Source organism: Notamacropus eugenii, chromosome X (assembly GCF_028372415.1).
Source record: "Notamacropus eugenii isolate mMacEug1 chromosome X, mMacEug1.pri_v2, whole genome shotgun sequence".
NCBI classification, from domain to species: Eukaryota; Metazoa; Chordata; class Mammalia; order Diprotodontia; family Macropodidae; genus Notamacropus; species Notamacropus eugenii.
In genome coordinates, this window is record NC_092879.1 from 100,684,806 (window position 1) to 100,701,689 (window position 16,884).

At 47.4% G+C, this 16,884-nt stretch overlaps 1 protein-coding gene across 1 annotated transcript; it reads right to left on the reverse strand.

Moving 5' to 3' along the window:
* Positions 1 to 319: 319 nt before the first annotated feature.
* IGBP1 (immunoglobulin binding protein 1) lies at positions 320 to 11,947 on the reverse strand. Its single transcript, XM_072626718.1, has 6 exons — positions 11,527 to 11,947; positions 10,988 to 11,284; positions 6,433 to 6,628; positions 4,798 to 4,877; positions 3,931 to 4,025; positions 320 to 3,050 (listed from the first exon to the last, which is right to left on the reverse strand). The coding sequence occupies exons 1-6, from the start codon at positions 11,736 to 11,738 to the stop codon at positions 2,902 to 2,904; spliced, it is 1,029 nt and encodes a 342-aa protein (XP_072482819.1). The 5' UTR covers positions 11,739 to 11,947; the 3' UTR covers positions 320 to 2,901.
* Positions 11,948 to 16,884: the final 4,937 nt, after the last annotated feature.

Here is a 16,884-nt window from a genome sequence, read left to right on the forward strand (position 1 = left end):
GCAGGTATCTTAAAAGTCCTGGAATTTGTGTTAATAAATCTCTTCTTCCAAAACATACACACACACACACACACACACACACACACACACACACACACACACACACACACACACACACACACACTATTACTCACTAAACCATGGTATTCATCCTTCCCATCAAAAGTTTAAGAACAACATAGGTTCGACCTTTACTAGGCCCTGTGTAAGGTGTATTGATTTTTCTTTTCATGATTTCCTGGTTTACCATGGCCAAGTACTTCATCACCAACTGACCTGTCTAGAAATCATAGTCAAGCTGAACACGTCAAGCAGCAAATAACATAATAAAACATTTAATTGCTATTTTAACAGATCGATAATGACTCATTCTTGATGTGAGCCATTCCTAAGTCAGCTGTCTGTATACAGTTAAGACCTCTGACTTGTTGGAGCAAAAGTTAAAATTAATACAAAGCCAGCAGAATAAACATGAGGAAAAGACATGGCATGCAATTAAAACAACTCCAATTATCAGACTTAAACAAGTTGACTCTAAAAATGAGAAATAAATGGAGGACAGGACATTGACGATTACTATAACAATTTCATACAGTTTAACCAATGTAAATCAATTGCCATAATTATGAGTCTCAAAGATCCTGAAAACCACCTTAGTCAACAAACACTTGATCTATTTGCTGAGTGGAGGAATATGGCAGATGAGAGCACCAGCCATTTAGAATATAAACAAGTTTGTAAAAATCTTATGGAAGCAGATGGTGGGAGGCTGTGGACAGCATTATCTCCTAAAACTGTGGGAAGCAGGGGAAGGTTGAAGAAATGTTGTTGAGCCTCCATCCTCAGGGCACTGGAGGATGAAGTGGGAAGGAGGAGGACAAAGAGGTGAAAGATGGAAAGCGTCTGCAATAATCAAGATTCACCATCAAGGCAGAATTTAACCATCACATGTGGACTTTAAGAGCGCATGAGAAAGTGGAAATGGCAATGGGAGAAAATGAAGATGAGAAAATCATCACCTGGAGGGCACTGAAAGGGAAGATGATGAAAGCATGGAAAACACCTCAGCCTTTATTACTAAAGAAAGAAGGGAACAGGGGACCTACTTTCCCCTCCTATATAAAAGTTGCTAAGGATAATCTACATACACATTGAGTGTACACTTAATAGAGTTATTAGAAATCAGCAAGCAGGCTTTCACAATTGAAATTCCACATAATATCTTTGCTATCACACAACTAAGAGCATATGAGATTTCACTGCACTTATTGTTTATTGCATAAAACAAGCATCTGATTTGACAGAACCAAACACTACCTTAAAAGCTTTCCTCCAACTTGGCTCCTCTGCAAATATCAATGGCTACACCGTTCCCTGAACCAGAACACAGAACCTTGTTCCAAGACCCACTAGTTAAGAATCTATCAAGCGAGGCATAACTATCTGTTACTGTCCTGGAGAAGATAAGATGCAGGGTCCAGATGGCAGAGGGATTTTCTAGAGATGGTGATGTCTATTTCAGGTATGACACCGTGTTGACTGATTTGAGACTCAGAACGCTGCAGAGCAGAGCCTCCTAAATGAGATCCATAAATTCCTTAAAAGAGTTAGGCCTAACATTTCATAGCACAAAAAACCAAAAGGATGAAGACTGTCCCAGAGATGTAACGAAATGGACAGTACGTAGAACTTGTCCATCAGAAGGTACCTGGGATGAACACTGCAAATAGATGATGAATTTAGGCCCAGAACCGAATAGGAGAAGGAATTACAAACTGCAAAGTTCTTCGAAAGCAAGCTTCTCCATGAAACAAAGTCCTACCTATTTAATACCAATGTCCTTCTGGAGATGTGCTGCTGAGAAGTGGAACACGTTGAGGATCATCCAAGGGACAATGGAGAAGTTCCCGGTGAAGCATCATGAAGAAAAGTATAGTTCCAAAAGATAATTCTGTCACATCGTGAGAACCACTTCAACAGCATCCTCTTGATGTCCAAGGAACCCAAGGAAGGACCTTCGACAACAGTCTGTACTCCCTGGTGGTGAAGACACCCTGGAAGGAGCGGCCACACTGATGAGATGGCAGAGCCCAGAGGAGCACAGTCCCCCCTTCTCTACAGGACCTGGCAAATGCCTGTGGCCTCCAATCCCTGTGAATCGTCAGCTCAGAACTGGCCAACAAAGCTCTCAGAGGAGCTACAGGGGAAGAAGTTTTGACCTCAATGGAATCAGAGGTACCAGAAGGAGTCCCAGGATCTTATGTCCCTGTCACAGCCTCCACATAGGACCGAAGCAAGTGCTAGTGAGGCCCCTGAGGCACGTTGTTATGGGAAAACTGTTTCAAGTAGCGCCTGAAGAACAGTCTGTGATGGCTGGCCTTGAGTGTCCACCAGAGCTGCTGATTCCTGGAAAATCTGGGCTCTTGTTTCTGTCCTTCTGTAAATGTCATGATGCCCAAAGCACTGGGAGGGCAGAAGGGGGCTGTCACCTAGGGCTGGAAGAAAGTACCAGTGGCTACAAGTCTAGGAAATTCACTGAGCCAATTCCTCAGCTAGGGAAGGGCTTGGTTCCATGGAGGGTAGTGCGGGACTTTATTTTTTAAAAGACTATCAATAATACAGAGCCACTTCTCACTGCCTTTTCCATTCCACTTAGTTGGGAATGTTTGGGAAACTGGGAATCTCTGCTCAAGAGTGATGCCTGCACCAGCTCCGTTGGCTCAGCAGCTAGGCTACGAGTGCGCGCTTAGTCTTTTGACACTTTATTCAATGCACAAGATGAACTGCCTCTGATGTCATTGCACACAGGAGAGGGAGAAGGGCAAGGGAATGGGAACCTGTACAACTTTCCTCTGGAGGCGAAGCTTTGAGCCCCTCTGGTCCTACTTCTGCAGGGTGAGATTAACCCATGTTCTGCCGGTTGCCATAACCCCGTGGATGTGTGTCCTTCCAGTCGTCCCAATTACGCTTTTTGTGTAGTGTGTCTTCGTCGTCCTCTTCTGACTTCGTTTCCTGATCGTCATCTTGTTCTGCCTCCTGATTGAGGTTTACTAAAGGGGGCAAAGGGAGGAAAAAGAGGTGACCATTCAGGCAAAGCTGAGCTGAACTCCCCTGAACTTCTGGAGCCCTTGGTCCATTCTGGAGGTGACAGAGGGTGAGCCCATGCATAGTAGGGGAACCCTACTGAGGGTAAATAACAGCCATAGAGGAAACTCAAAATGGCTAATGTGGACAAAAGTCCACCAGAGCTACTCTCAGTCCAGAGATTCCAGTCAACAAGTCAAAGTCCAGGAAAACACAAAAATAAAAAGGCTATCATTAAACGTACCTGTGATGGAACGTAAGGGGAAGAGGTGGACAGCAGGGGCATAGATGCAGTTCACGCTCCTTTAGTGGGCTCAGGGTGTTCAAACTGCCCTCAGAGTACCCCATTAACTGGCCGGACCAACTCATGTTAGGATCCATGGGGCTCAACAAATAGAGAACGTGTGGATCATATCCACCAAGTTAGCTGCTCTAGAGAAAGAACCCAAGCCTAGACACAGCACCTGGTACCAGGTGAGTGCCCAAGTGAAATGAAGCCAACCACTCACCTGTTTAGGGTTTACCTGAGCTCTTTGGAAGGGAAACCATGTTCTCCTGGCTTCCTATAGCTTGCCTATGTTGCCCGTTCTCCTTCCTAAGAAGGGGAGGGCCCCCAGCTCTGAGAATCTTGACTTCTTGTTATCTTTTTCTGCTTCTAAAGTCCTAATATAAACTACTGCCTCTCCTGCTGGCTATGAATTTAGACAATATGGAGCAGGGACCCAGCAGTATGTGTTCAGCTCCTATTACCCTGACCTTTTCCCAGGTTCCTTTCCTTTACTACTGGAGCAGAGTACCTGACACACAGGCTAGGTGCCCCAGAGGTGCTAGCTGATTAACTTGTACCTTTTGTATTCTTGAGCGAGTCCCATTTCTGGCGCTGCTCATACCAGTCATTCACTGTCATGGTCGCCAGGCTGGGATAGCCAGAGCCAAATACCCTGCAGGAAGCAAATCAGCAAGAGACTTGAACAAAAACAGTCCCTTCCCTTCAGTGCCAATTCACACTCACCCACTGACAGCTCTGAAAAACGATGCCACCCCCAGAATAAGCAGACTGGGTTTAAGTGACTAAGAGCATGGCCAGGATTCCATGAGAAGATGAAGCATCTCCCAGGGAGGGAAGTCAGCTGAAGAACCTAACAGAAGGGATTCTGTGAGAATTGCCCAAACGAGACTCTGCTGTGCATCAGTCAGGTACAGATACTGGGTCTGACAGGCTTGGTGCCTAACAACCCCCCCCCTTAGTGACAGGACCCTGTTCTAAGGCTCAAAATGAAATCCTTGGGGAAGCTCCAGGAGGAAGGCTGCCAGTGAAGAGAGGAAGTGCTGATTCTCAGAGTTGGGAGGGACCTCAGAAGGCATCTAGACCAATCTCAAAGTAAACTGTGAATCTCATTTGCAATGCCCCCAACAAGCGGGCATCTAATCTAAGTGTGAAGATGATCAGATCACCTACTAAATGCTCCCTGTCCTGCCCTCAGGCAGCAACAAGTCTAGGGCAGAAGTTTTGACTTCTTTACCTCTCTTTCTTTCTTTTAAGTCTTATTTAAGTGTTAGATGTAGGAGGAAAATGTCAGTGGAACAGACTGAGAAGAGGGCAATGTCCACAGGGGAGCACATGCCTTTCCACAACGGTTTGTAACATGTCTGCCACATCAGCCTAATGGCAGAAGGCCCAGAAGAGCAAGCTCCCTCCCACGTGCTACTTACTTGGCCTGGGCAGTGTCTCGGGTGAGAATGAAAGGTTTGGTTGGAGGTCTGCTCTGTGCAGACATCCTTGAAGTTGATGCCTGTAAAGGAAAAAGGATAACAAAGGTGAGCTGCCCCCAACACCATAAAGACTCCCAGAGTTCTTGGAATCTCCAAAAGCCGTAGGCTACAACCAAGTCACTGAGTATCACTTGCTGGTCTCCATCTCCCAGAAACAGCAGCGGCAGACAAGGAGAAGTACCATGGAGAGCTCTCCCACCCTGCCTCAAGCAAACAGCCAGTGGACAAGGTGACTCCAAGGCTTTTCATCCATTTCTAACCTACTTCCTTTAGCCCTGGAAGAACCTCCCTTTAGCCCTGGCTTCCATGGAGAAATGCAGTTGGGCACACCTGCATTCTGATAAAATGGCTGTTACTGCCTTTCCTCGTCCCTCTAAGCTCATCCAGTAACTCTCCCTTTAAAACACGCCTCAAGGAACCCTCAGGTGATTCTCACACTTCACTCCACGGAAAGTCAGAGGCAGTAGGATCATGTCTGGAACCTCCTTTAAAAATGATACAGTCAAAGACGGTGTGGCTAATTTCTCTCAGCTCTATCACTTCCAGACCCAATCCCAGGGCCACCCAGGGGACTAAGGGTCTGGGCCAGGAGGAAAACATAGACGGGCCCTTGACCTTAAAACCTCAAAATGTACTGTTTTAAGTGACCTTTTGAGAGGTTTTTTCAGAAAGCCTGTTAATTCCTTGACCTTTGAATATAGTAGCTTGAGAATGAATTCTAACAGAACCCAGGAAGTCACTCAGGGCAGAGAACTCCCAGGGCAATTAATGAAAACCAGACTGGAAAAAGGAAGAAGGTCACTACCTATGGGGGGGGGGGGCAGGTAAATGGGGGAAAGGCAAGGAGGAGCCTCAAAGTAATTACTTTTGCAGGCAACTGGTCAATTCTGCAATGTCCAACCCATGCTGTAGCTCTCAATTTTTAAAAATGAGGGGAAAATGAACAGTGAGGGATTTCCCATCAATATACCTTGACCCTTTAGGGCGATCTCATGATTCTGTATCTCCACATCATCCATTTTGGGATGATTTGCCGTCTGTTGTAAATGAATAGATTCTGACATAGTTGAGTGCAAACCAAACACATCTTTGGGCCTTTTCTTTCTTTCTTCTGTCTCTTCCTTACCACCTCTCTTCCCTTCCCACCCCTTCCCTCTCCATTATCTTACCCATGATTTGGCTGAATCTTCCTCCCCTACTGTGTGCTACAAAAACAGATCTAGAAACAGCTTAGGCACTAGAAAGGATTAGGAAACATGGCTCCAGGAGAGCAGGCATTCCAGAGGTGCTTGGTGAACGGCTGGTGAATTTAATTCAACCAAATATCTGCTGCCTGGCAGCTGACGCCTAGGTGTCAACACTGGGTGAACTGGGCAGATTCTCAAGAGTTCCCATGAGCTCATTACTAAGGTGACAGGCAAGAAACACCCGGGCTTCTTAAGGCTGCAGGGTGGCTCAATGACAATGGGTATTTGATTAGGAAATCTAATCTGAGGAATTCTCTGTGGAGGCCCCAGGTCATCCTTTGGCACACACTTTTAGAAACTCACAACAGAAATGCAGCCCCACCCCTACCTGCTTTCCTGAGTCTCGGGCTTTCAGGATCACTATTTCTTGGTCAATGCTCTCGATCTCCTCCAAACTGATGCTGATCCACTTCTGTAAGTGAAGCAGGTAATACTCTCGGATTTGTTCCTCATCTGCTCGGCCATTTTCCACAGCAGATTCCAGAGATGCCAACTTATTCTCCAGCTCCTTCTTCTGCTTGTATCTGTCCCACAGAATTTAATCCCACAAACATTGATGAAGTGCCTTCTATGTGCCTGGCCCAGTTCTAGGGGCTGGGGGTACGAAGAAAGATAAAAAAGAGGAGCCCCTCATCTGCTACTAGACAGGAGATGAAGTTTGGTATCAGAGGGGTCAGTGTCAAAGAGTCAGTGACTGAATCCAGCTCACCATTTCCTTTGTAAGAAAAAGCAAACCTCCTAAGAAGGCTTACTTGGAAACCTCAAAGAGGAGGCTTTCCCTCCTCCCCCAAAAGATGACTAGAGTAAGCTCAATGACATTTTCCCAAGTACAATTATCACGACAAGGTCAAGTAGAGTAGAAATACTCAACATAATTCTCCCTCTCTCAAGAACAAGCAAGCCTAGAAAGCTGAGGATGTGCTACCCTCTCTTGGGATGGGTATCAGCTCTTCTAACCTAGAGTTCCCTTGAGCCTCAAGGAAGGATGAGATTTCTAAAAAAGGCTAAGAACTGACGCGAGGGGGAGAGACAAAGAACCTGTTCTCAGAAGTTACCCTCTTCAGATTACTAGGTCACTACGTGGTCCATATAATCCAATTTTCATCCAGGACACAGACGTTCCCCTTGGCCTTCCATTTGGGAGTTGTTATTTTCCACAGAATTTTAGCTACTGGTCGGGACCTCGGAGTTCCCCTGGGTCAGCTTCCCAGCTGCTCCGGACAACGCCCCTGACAGGTGGACATTCATTCTCTTAAACACTCCAACACTTTCAGTGATCAGGAGCTGGTCAGTCAGACACTAAATGTGTAAGCAGCCAGATGCCATGTGCTGCGTTGTGCTCTGCTCAACAGCTAGAATTGTTAAAAAATTCTTCCTTATGTCACATGTGTGTAACACATACATGTCATAACTATATCATACACATGTCATATTAGATCTCTCTGTAGCTGTATGTCACACACACATCGGGTACACAGGATATTTATATAGTGCTTTGAAGTTTGCAAAGCCTTTCACATGTAACACCTCATTTGATCTTCACCACAATCCTCGGAGGGAGGTGCTATTATTACTGCCACTTTACAGCTGAGGAAACTGAGGCAGACAGAAATTAAATGACTTGCCCACTATCATACAGTTAGTAAGTACCTGAGACTAGATTTGAACTCGGGTCTTACTGACTCCAGGCTCAGTGCTCTATTCCATGGCACCACTTAAATGCAGCCTGAAATCTGCCTTTCCATGGGTTCCACTCCTGTCCTTCTGAAGAGTTCAAGATCAATATTCCAATCGATCAGCAAGCCTATATCAGCACCTCCAACGTGCCAAGCACTGTGCTAGATGCTAGATACATAGACAAAAGAGAGGCAGACTCTGACCTTAAATAGATTACAACACGTTCCCAGGGAGTAAATGAGTAACTATGAAGCAACTATGTATCTAGGGGGAGAGAGTGGTGGAGCTAATCAGAGTGGGACAGTCTGGGAAGGCGGCTTTTGAGCCAAAGGGACGGCCTTCAAGCCAGCAATCACATTGCCTCACGCCACAGGATGCCTCTTAAAATGAGATAACCAGATACATGGAGCCTATGTAACTATGCTCAATGACCTGATCTTGGGATCCACGGATGTTCTTTAAGGCAACATTAGATTGTGCTAGTTTGTTTCTCCCAACATACTGTTACAACTGGTAACATCTTCTCATCTAAACAGCTGAACTAAGATTTGCCTGCATGGGCAGAGGGAGCAACCGATGAGAATTCAGATCCAGGGAAGTGTCATGGCACAAGTCACAAGCAATTCCCTGGCAATGGGATTTCAAGGGCAACACATCTGGCCAGACTCGGGTAATGGTGGTTCATACAGGGCTCGACCTAGCCTTATCACTCCCATCTGGACCTTCTAAATCCAATGGCTTCTTCCTATGAGAGGTAAAGAGCCCAGTATTCCTACTACCTAACAGGGCACATGCCAGAGAGACAGCTCACCATGGTTCTGGAAACAAGGGGAAAAGGCTGCTCCAGTCAATCCTCTGTTCCCACTCCACTTCCATGCAACCCAAAAGAGGCAGGGCCTCTGTGGCCAAACCCCAAATCACCACGATACCCAAAAAGTGAGACTGCACCCAGAAATTCAGTATGAAATGTCACTTAGCCCTGAGATTTCCCTGCAGCAGACAATCCATTCTGAGTGCCCTCCATCAATTCAAAAAGATTGCTAGGTGAGGAAGGGCTAACCCTATGCAGCTGGGCTTTGGTGTAGTGATGAGAGAGCTAGCTAGGCCTGGGGTCAGGAAGACCCAAGTTCAAATCCAGCCTCAGACACTCACTAACTGTGAGATTCTAGGCAATTGTTATTTCCTTCCTATTCCCCCTGTGTACTCTCTCCCAGGCAGATAGGAAATTAGAAACATGGAGGATGTGGAGACAGAGTAGCAACTTAAGTAACAATAGTATCTTGTAACACTATATTAACTTTGCAGAACTGAGGGAAGTAAACCCTCAAATGTTGCAACTAAGTGACCCTCCTTCCACAGCTTCTCAGGCTCTCACAGTCAGTACTTTTGACCTGCCAGTCCAGCACCAACTCACTGCACTAACCCTGCCCAGCCTGGCCATCTCCTCACCAGCAGTTCTGCTGTGCCAATGCTTTTCTTCCCACCTCAAAGACATGAGACCAGTGGCCAGGGCACCACAAGCTTGGACAAAACGCAAATGGCCTATCGGTCATGGGTTCACTGCCAGCCTGGCAGCTGGGGATGCCAATATCTTATGGCACAATATCTTATGGCAGCATCAGTCGGTGGGAGTCCCCATAACGACAAAATCAAAGACTTGACATTAGATGGAAGCAGGCACAAGTAAGTGAGGACAAAGTCAAGAGTAGGTTAGGTAAGAACAGCAGGATTACTCCAACCCAGAGTGATCTGAGGATAGCGATAACTAGTAAAGGAAATAAGGGCTTTGACAAGCTACACTGGGCATGAAATATTACAGCAGAGAGAACTGCTGCCTGGCATGATTAGAAAATAGAACACACAACCAAGAAAGAGAAGAACCAGTGGACAGATTCTGCCTATTTGCTCTGCCAAGAACACTGAGGCTGAGCACCCATGATGGACATACTCACTGGCTTATTAATCTGGATGAGCTGGGGCAAGTCACCTAAGCTCGTCTGCAGGTGTGGTTATCATGCTGGCTTAAACAGTAGGTGCCTGGGCTAGTGGAAGGAGGCTGCCATGCTTGATGCTGTTTGATATTTAACCAGAGGCTGGATACATGAACACATGGCAAGGAAGTTTTAGAAGAAATTCCTGCTCAGGAATGGTTTGCAATAGATGAACTATTTGACCCTGGATTCTGGGGTCTGATATCATTGAGACAGCGCTTTGCAGGAAGCCACACTGGTAAGGCCCCTTAACATGTACAGTTACGGCACCTAATACGGAGACAGTTCCACAACAGACAAACCCAATCTCCAGGGTTCTTTCTAAAGTCCCACCAGGAACCCCATGGGTTCCAGCTCCACTAAGAGGCCCCCAGTCCCAGCTGGCTCTTATAATACACCCCGAATGGTTCTTGTTCCTTCCAGCAGAGAAGAGGAAACAACAAACTGAAGTCAATGTAGGCTGTTTCCCAGCCTTCAAAGTTTCTTCCTGGAAGGAAGACAGTCCTGAGGAAGCTAGAGGACCCTCATTTAGACTGATGAAGAATTCTTGGATCTTAAGAACAGGATAGCTGAGAGGCTCTTTAGTCTAATCCATATCTGAAGAATCCTGTCTATAAGATATATGACTATCCCCCAAGAATTCAGAAAGTCTCATATTCCTTTGTTTTTTTCCACTGAATTTCTTAACGTCCTCATGTGTTAGTGGGAAACCTCCATTTTTCAGATGGAGAAATCAAGTCAGATAGAGTGATTTGCTCGAGGTCTCAGAGAGTGAGTATTGGCTTTGGAACTAGAGGTTGTGGAATCAAAATCCCAGTAGACCTGCTAATTAGCACACTTGGGTGAGTCTCCCCTCTTCTCCAGTCATCGTTTTCTTGTCTATGAAATGAAGGGACTGGACTAGCTGGTTACCAAGGTCTCTTTCAGCTCTGAAAACTCATAGCTATGACACACAGCACACAACAGGAGTGGGAGGAGAGCTGAGGACTGGGAACAAAGGAACCAGTGTTCTTTTCACTAGACCCTGGTTTCCATGACAGAGGAGGGGGGAGGGGAGTCATGTCAACAAAGGCAATAGCTTCCAACAAGTCTTAGAGATCTTGGTTTTTCTCAGCCTTGGCAGGGAGGAGCCCCTTTGACAGGAAGCTCCTTTTCTGGAGCTTCCCCAAAACAGGTGTCACCCCACGGAACTGTCAAGCCCAGTCACAGACTCACCTTTCTATTTTGGCTTGTCTGTGGGATGCCATGGCAATGAGGCTTTGCTGGCTTCCTACGGGCCCATCCACCGACTTTTTCCCAGGGAGGCCGTCCGGGGTGGGGGGAAGTTCAAACTTCATGATCTGGTAGTTCTGACACTGCTTTAAAAAGTCCATGAAGTGGGCGCGGGCAGTCTGTACTTGCTCCAGCCGGTGGCTGAGATTGACCTGCTTCAAAGTGAGCGCTCCCTGGAGAGCGGGCACCATCAGGTACTTGAGATCGGCGGAGGAGATTTCCTCCAGGTCCTCGTTGGGGCTGTAAGGCAAGCGGAGACGGGGCTGAGTCCGAGCTCCGGCCCCGGGCACCACCCTTGCGGACACCCCGGCCCCGGGCACCACCCTCGCGGACACCCCGGCCCCGGGCACCACCCTCGCGGACATCCCGGCCCCGGGCACCACCCTCCCGGACACCCCGGCCCCGGGCACCTCCTGCGTGGCGGACACCGCGGAGCAGTGACAGCGGGCTCCGGGGGTCCCCCAGCCCTCGCTCCCTCGTACCTGAACAGGTCAAGCTGCGCCATCATGCGGGAGGCTTTCTCTAGGCTCTCCAAGCCCTGTTTCACCTTCTCTTGAATGAAGCTGGAGTTGGTCGATTCATTGGTGTCCTCCACCTCGCCCAGGAGCCGGCGGCCGGTCTCCAACAGTTGGGGCAGGCGCGGCTCAGCCAACTCCTCCTCCTCTTCAGGCGCCGGCGCTAGCGCCTCCGCCATCTTGGGGAAGGACGGAAACCGGCGGTGAGCCACTTCCGGGTCAGAGGGCACCAACTTCCCGACCGTACCGGAAGGGCCGCCATGTTGGTTTCCCCTTCAGAGGCCGGGGAGGGGGGGGGCGCAGGGTGGGGGGAGCGGTGGACCCCGGTGGGGGGGGCCGGTCGCCATCCCTCCCCGCCCCCCGCCTCCCGTCACTGCCGCCGCCGCCGTGGCTTGCGCTACGTCCCGCTTTGCTCCGCCCCGCGGGTGCAGGCCCGGCCCATCCCGGCACGGGCACAGCCCCCGCGGAATGACTGGCAGACTGCGAGGCTGGCGCGTGCGCGGCCGGGCGGGCGCGCCCCAGCGCACGAGAGGCCGCCGCCGTTAGGGAGTGCTCTGGGCGGCGAGAGGGAGCGTTAGGCGGGGGCGCGCGGAGCGGTAGCTGGGGGGGCGGGGCTGCGACCTACGCGGCTCCGCCCCTGCTTGGCCCTCGGAGCACCGCCTCCGGGGGGAGGGGGGCCCAGGAGGCACCTCCCCCTCTCTCCCCCCCTCCCGCCGCGTGACCTCCCTTGCCTGATTGGAACTCCCCTTTCTGCTACAGCTCTGTGGTTCGTCTGTGACAGCTAGGAGTGACAGCTGACATTTACATGAAAGTCATTTAAAGTGATCAAGCACTGGGCACGATCCATTTCATTGAACTCTCCCAAGGACCCCAGGAGCTGGGTGCTCTAAGTGTCCGAGAACAGATTCAAACCCACGCGTTCCCGGGCCTTGGCTAACTCGAGGATCCTGGGATCCCGGTGCCAGTGCCTTAGATACTAGGCCATACTAGCCCGAATGAATGAATGACTCAGTCAGTGCCCACCTGCTGGAGGTCTTTAAGCAGAGAGTGGAGAAACAGGCATTATTAAGGGAGGTGCAGAGGGGATTCCGACTCAGGTGCCTTCCCAGGTTTCTTTTGGGGTTCTGTGACACAAAATTACTAACAAACAAGGGCAATTTCATCATTCAAGCATTAAGCGCCTCCTGACAAACACAAATACTAACACAAGGGTGAAACACACCAAGCGTTTCTTAGGCACACTGAGAGGACCAGTTGTGGCGCATGACTTTAATAGAATCTTTCGGGAGTGGGGAGGTTGATATGAAGACCGAGGTGACACCGCGTCTACCCTCAAGGAGCTTATGTTTTCCTGACTTCAAACCCCAGCCTCTTGACTCCCAAGTCCAGTGTAGTTTCTCCTTTCTCCACCAGGTTTCTTCATTCCAGTGGATCCTAATTCCTGTGGCAAAGCCATCTCAGGGCACTCTCTGGGGAGCACAACGTGAACAAAGATAGGACTGTGCATGATCAGCATGCTGGTCCTGCTCTTGGAACCCTTGAAACCATTCCCTCCTTCCTCACCTTACCCTAACAGTCTTTCCTCCCCCAAGAATTCTCAGTCTTTCCCTGACCTCATTTTCCTGCAAATGTGCTAGGGTATTTAATTCTGAACCAATCTTCTCTTGATTTCCTCCCTGGCTCCTATCCCATCTCTCCCCACAAGCTCCTCCATTGTTACCCTTTGGGAAATGTTGGCAGTCAGCATTCTTCACTACTTCCTTATTCACTCTCTTCTATATTCAGATTCTTTCCCCACTCTTGAGATTGCTCTGAAAGCTTGCCCATTGGAGCCATTCTTGAAATCTGAGTCTTTTTTAAAAGTCCAGATCCTTTTTTGTGGCTGTAGTTTTTTTTGTTTTTTTTTGCATTTTAAGGACTAAGCACTTTACCTATTTTATTTTATTTTATTTTTTATTATTATTTTTTAATGTTTAACAATCACTGCCATACAATTGAGATTTTATCCCCCCCACACCTGCCCCCCACTACCCCCCTCCCTCCCCACGACTGCATACAATTCTGTATAGGTTCTACATATACTTTCCTATTGAGTATATTTTCACTATAGTCATGCTATGTAGTCAGACTAAAATAAATGAAAGAAATCATATAACAAATCAAAGCATGATACACAAACACATACACATACACAAACATGATCTGCTACATTTTGCGAATGACTTCCATATTTCTTTCTCTGAGTGTGGAAGGCATTTTGCCTTGAGAACCACCATTGGGATTTTTTTTTTTAAGAAGTTTTTGCGTTATTACGAAATTCCAAGTCTACCAGAAAAAACTCTTGCACACTGTGGTCGTTGCTGTGCACAAAGTTCTCCTGGTTCTGCTCCTTTCACTCAGCATCAGATCATATAAGTCCTTCCAGACTTCTCTGAAGTCTTCCTGCTCATCATTTCTTATGGCACAATAGTACTCCATTACATTCATATACCATAATTTATTTAGCCATTCCCCAATTGATGGACATCCTCTTGACTTCCAGTTTTTGTGGCTGTAGTTTTTGATACTGTTGAGCGCTCCCTCCTACTGACTGCTCTATTTCCCAGGCTACGTGCCTTGTACCTCCTAGGTCTCTCCTGAACCCTTTAACGTCATGTGCCCCATGGTCATTCCTCTGCCCATTTCGATCTGGACATGTTCCCTTGGCAGTTTTATGCATTCTTCCTAATGCTAGTACTTTCCCTCTGCTGGTTCTTTTCAGCTGATGCTGTCACACCTTGTGTGTATGGAGTGGTTTGCCTGTGGCCTCCCTCCTTAGACAGGGACTGTCTTTTGTCTTTATTTATACTCTGAACTTGGCACTGTACCTGGTACCCACTGGGTACTTAATAAATACTTATTGCCCGACTATCTAGCACACAAGACCTCCCATAATCACTTTTCCAGGGTTATTTATAGCATTCCTTTGTATGTCTTCTCAGCTTCAGCCAAACTGAAGCCCTCTCCACTCATGTATATACATTTACATATGTGGATAGAGGAGAGATACAAAGTAATGATTTGCAGGAGGGGAGGCATTAGCAGAAGTTAGGAGAATGAGGAAAGGCCTCATCCAGAAGGTGGCACTTTGCCTTGTCTTGAAGGAAACCAGGGACTACAAGTCTTAGGTTAGGAAGGAGTGCATTCCAGACCGGGGGTGGGGAGTGGGCTGGGGGGATTGAGCTTGTATAAAGGCAAGGAGGTGGTAGATGGAGTGTCATTCAGACCCCCAGCTCTTTTTCATATAAGCTGGTCCCCATCCTGTACTTGGGTGACCCTCAGGACAGAACTTGACACTGATCTTTTTAAATTTCAAATATTTAGGATCCTTAGGTCTGCTGAGCTTAGTAGAGCTTTACATTTTTAAAAATTTTTTTAACATTTTTTTTTAAATTTTGAGTTCTAAATTCTCTCCTTTCCTTCAGCTCTTCCGCTACTCATTGAGAAGGCAAACACTATGATGTCAAGTAGACATGTAAAGTCACACATTAGTCATGTTACTACTAGAACAACAAGAAAGTGAAAAAAGTACGCTTCAATGTGAGTGCAGAGTCGATCAATTCTTTCTTTCTATCATGGATCTTTCGGCATTGTCTTGGATCATTATGTTGATCAGAGTAGCTGTCTTTTCCTGTTGATTATCGTTAGAATACTGTTCCTGTGCACAGTGTCCTTCTAGTTCACTTTACATCAGTGCATGGAAATCTTCCCAGACTTTTCTGACACCATCCTGCTCATCATTTCTTATAGCACAGTAGTTTTCCACCGTAATACTATACCACAACTTGTTTAGCCATTCCCCAATGAATGAGCATCACCTCAATGCCCAATTCTTTGCCACCACAGAAAACACTGCTACAAATATTTTTGTACGTATGAGTCTTTTCCCTTTTTCTTTGATCTCTTTGGGATACAGACCTAGTAGTGGGATTGCTGAGTCAAAGGATATGCACAGTTTTATAGCCGTTTGGGCATAGTTCCAAACTGTTCTCCAGAATGGTTGGACCAGTTTACAACTCTACCAATAGGGAATGGGCATCCCTATTTTCCCACATACCCTCCAACATTTGTCCTGTTAGCCAATCTTATAGGTGAGATGGTGCCTCAAAGATGTTTTAATTTGAATTTCTCTAATCAGTAGTGTTTTAAAGCATTTTTTCATGTGACTGATAGCTTGTATTTCTTCTTCTGAAAACTGCCTGTTCATATATCTCAACCATTTGTCATCTGGAGAATGGCCCTCATTTTTATAAATTTGGCTCGGTTCCCTATACATTTGAGAAATGAAGCCTTCATCGGAGAAACTTTTTGTCAATTCCCCCCTACCCATTTCCTGCTTTCCTTCTAATTTTGGCTGTGTTAGCTTTGCTTGTGCAAACCCTTTTTAATTTCATGTAATCAAGATTATCCATTTCACTTCTTGTGCTTTTCTCTATCTCTTGTTTGACCACAAACTCTTTCTTTATCCACAAATCTGACAGGTAAAAATTTCCATGTGGTAGAGGCTTGGCCCAGCCTGCTGGGCTTGAAGGAACAAGGAAAATGACAGGATGGTCATCCTCATGGCTCCTCAGCTGACAGTACTGATGCCAGCTGTACCTGAGGGTTCGAGGGTCTCCCCCAACCCTGTCAGTTCTCCAAGTTCAGGATACTATCTCTGAGGAATGGCAGGGGCACTGGAGAGGGGAAGAGTGAAGGGGCAGTAGGGGAGAGGGAGACATCCGGGCCTGAGTCAGATTAAAAAGCCCAGTGAGTCCTTGCCTGCTATGTGGAGGCTGGCCACTGGGTGGCATATGGAACCCAGGTATTTGTGCCATCTAACCCTACCTGGCCCTTTTCTGGTCTACTCTATGGACACTGTTCAGTTGTGGTGGACCTGGTAGGGACAACTTCAGGGAGAAGGACCATCGTAGAGAAGGAAGTAAGAGACATTTGGCTTTGGATCCTGGGGCTTCTTCTCCTTTCTGAAGGGAGCCCTTCCCTGCTCTCTTAGCTACTTCATGGGGCCTGGAGGTTAGGCTGCAAAGTGGTTGCTCATCTCTCCTGACCTCTAAGGTAATAAGACAGATGTTCTCTGAGGAGTGTGGTCCCTTTGCTGAATAAATGGGGCAACAAATGCACTGTAAGCACAGGAGATACATGGACGATCCCTTCTCTCCACGAGTGTCTGTGATGATGAGAGAAATGGCATCCACAGGGCAGTGACTGGGGGCTGGGGCGGGGGGCACTTGGGTTTGGAGAATTATGGGGCTGGAGACTGCAGCCACGGGAGGATAGGAGGATAGT

Coding starts and splice junctions, on each gene's coding strand:
- IGBP1 (XM_072626718.1), bottom strand. CDS start 11,738: ATGGCGGAGGCGCTAGCGCCGGCGCCTGAAGAGGAGGAGGAGTTGGCT. Junction 4,026..4,797: donor CGAGACACTGCCCAGGCCAA/GTAAGTAGCACG, acceptor TGCTTCCTGCAG/GGTATTTGGCTCTGGCTATC. Junction 3,051..3,930: donor CTCGCTCAAGAATACAAAAG/GTACAAGTTAAT, acceptor TGCCCCCTTTAG/TAAACCTCAATCAGGAGGCA.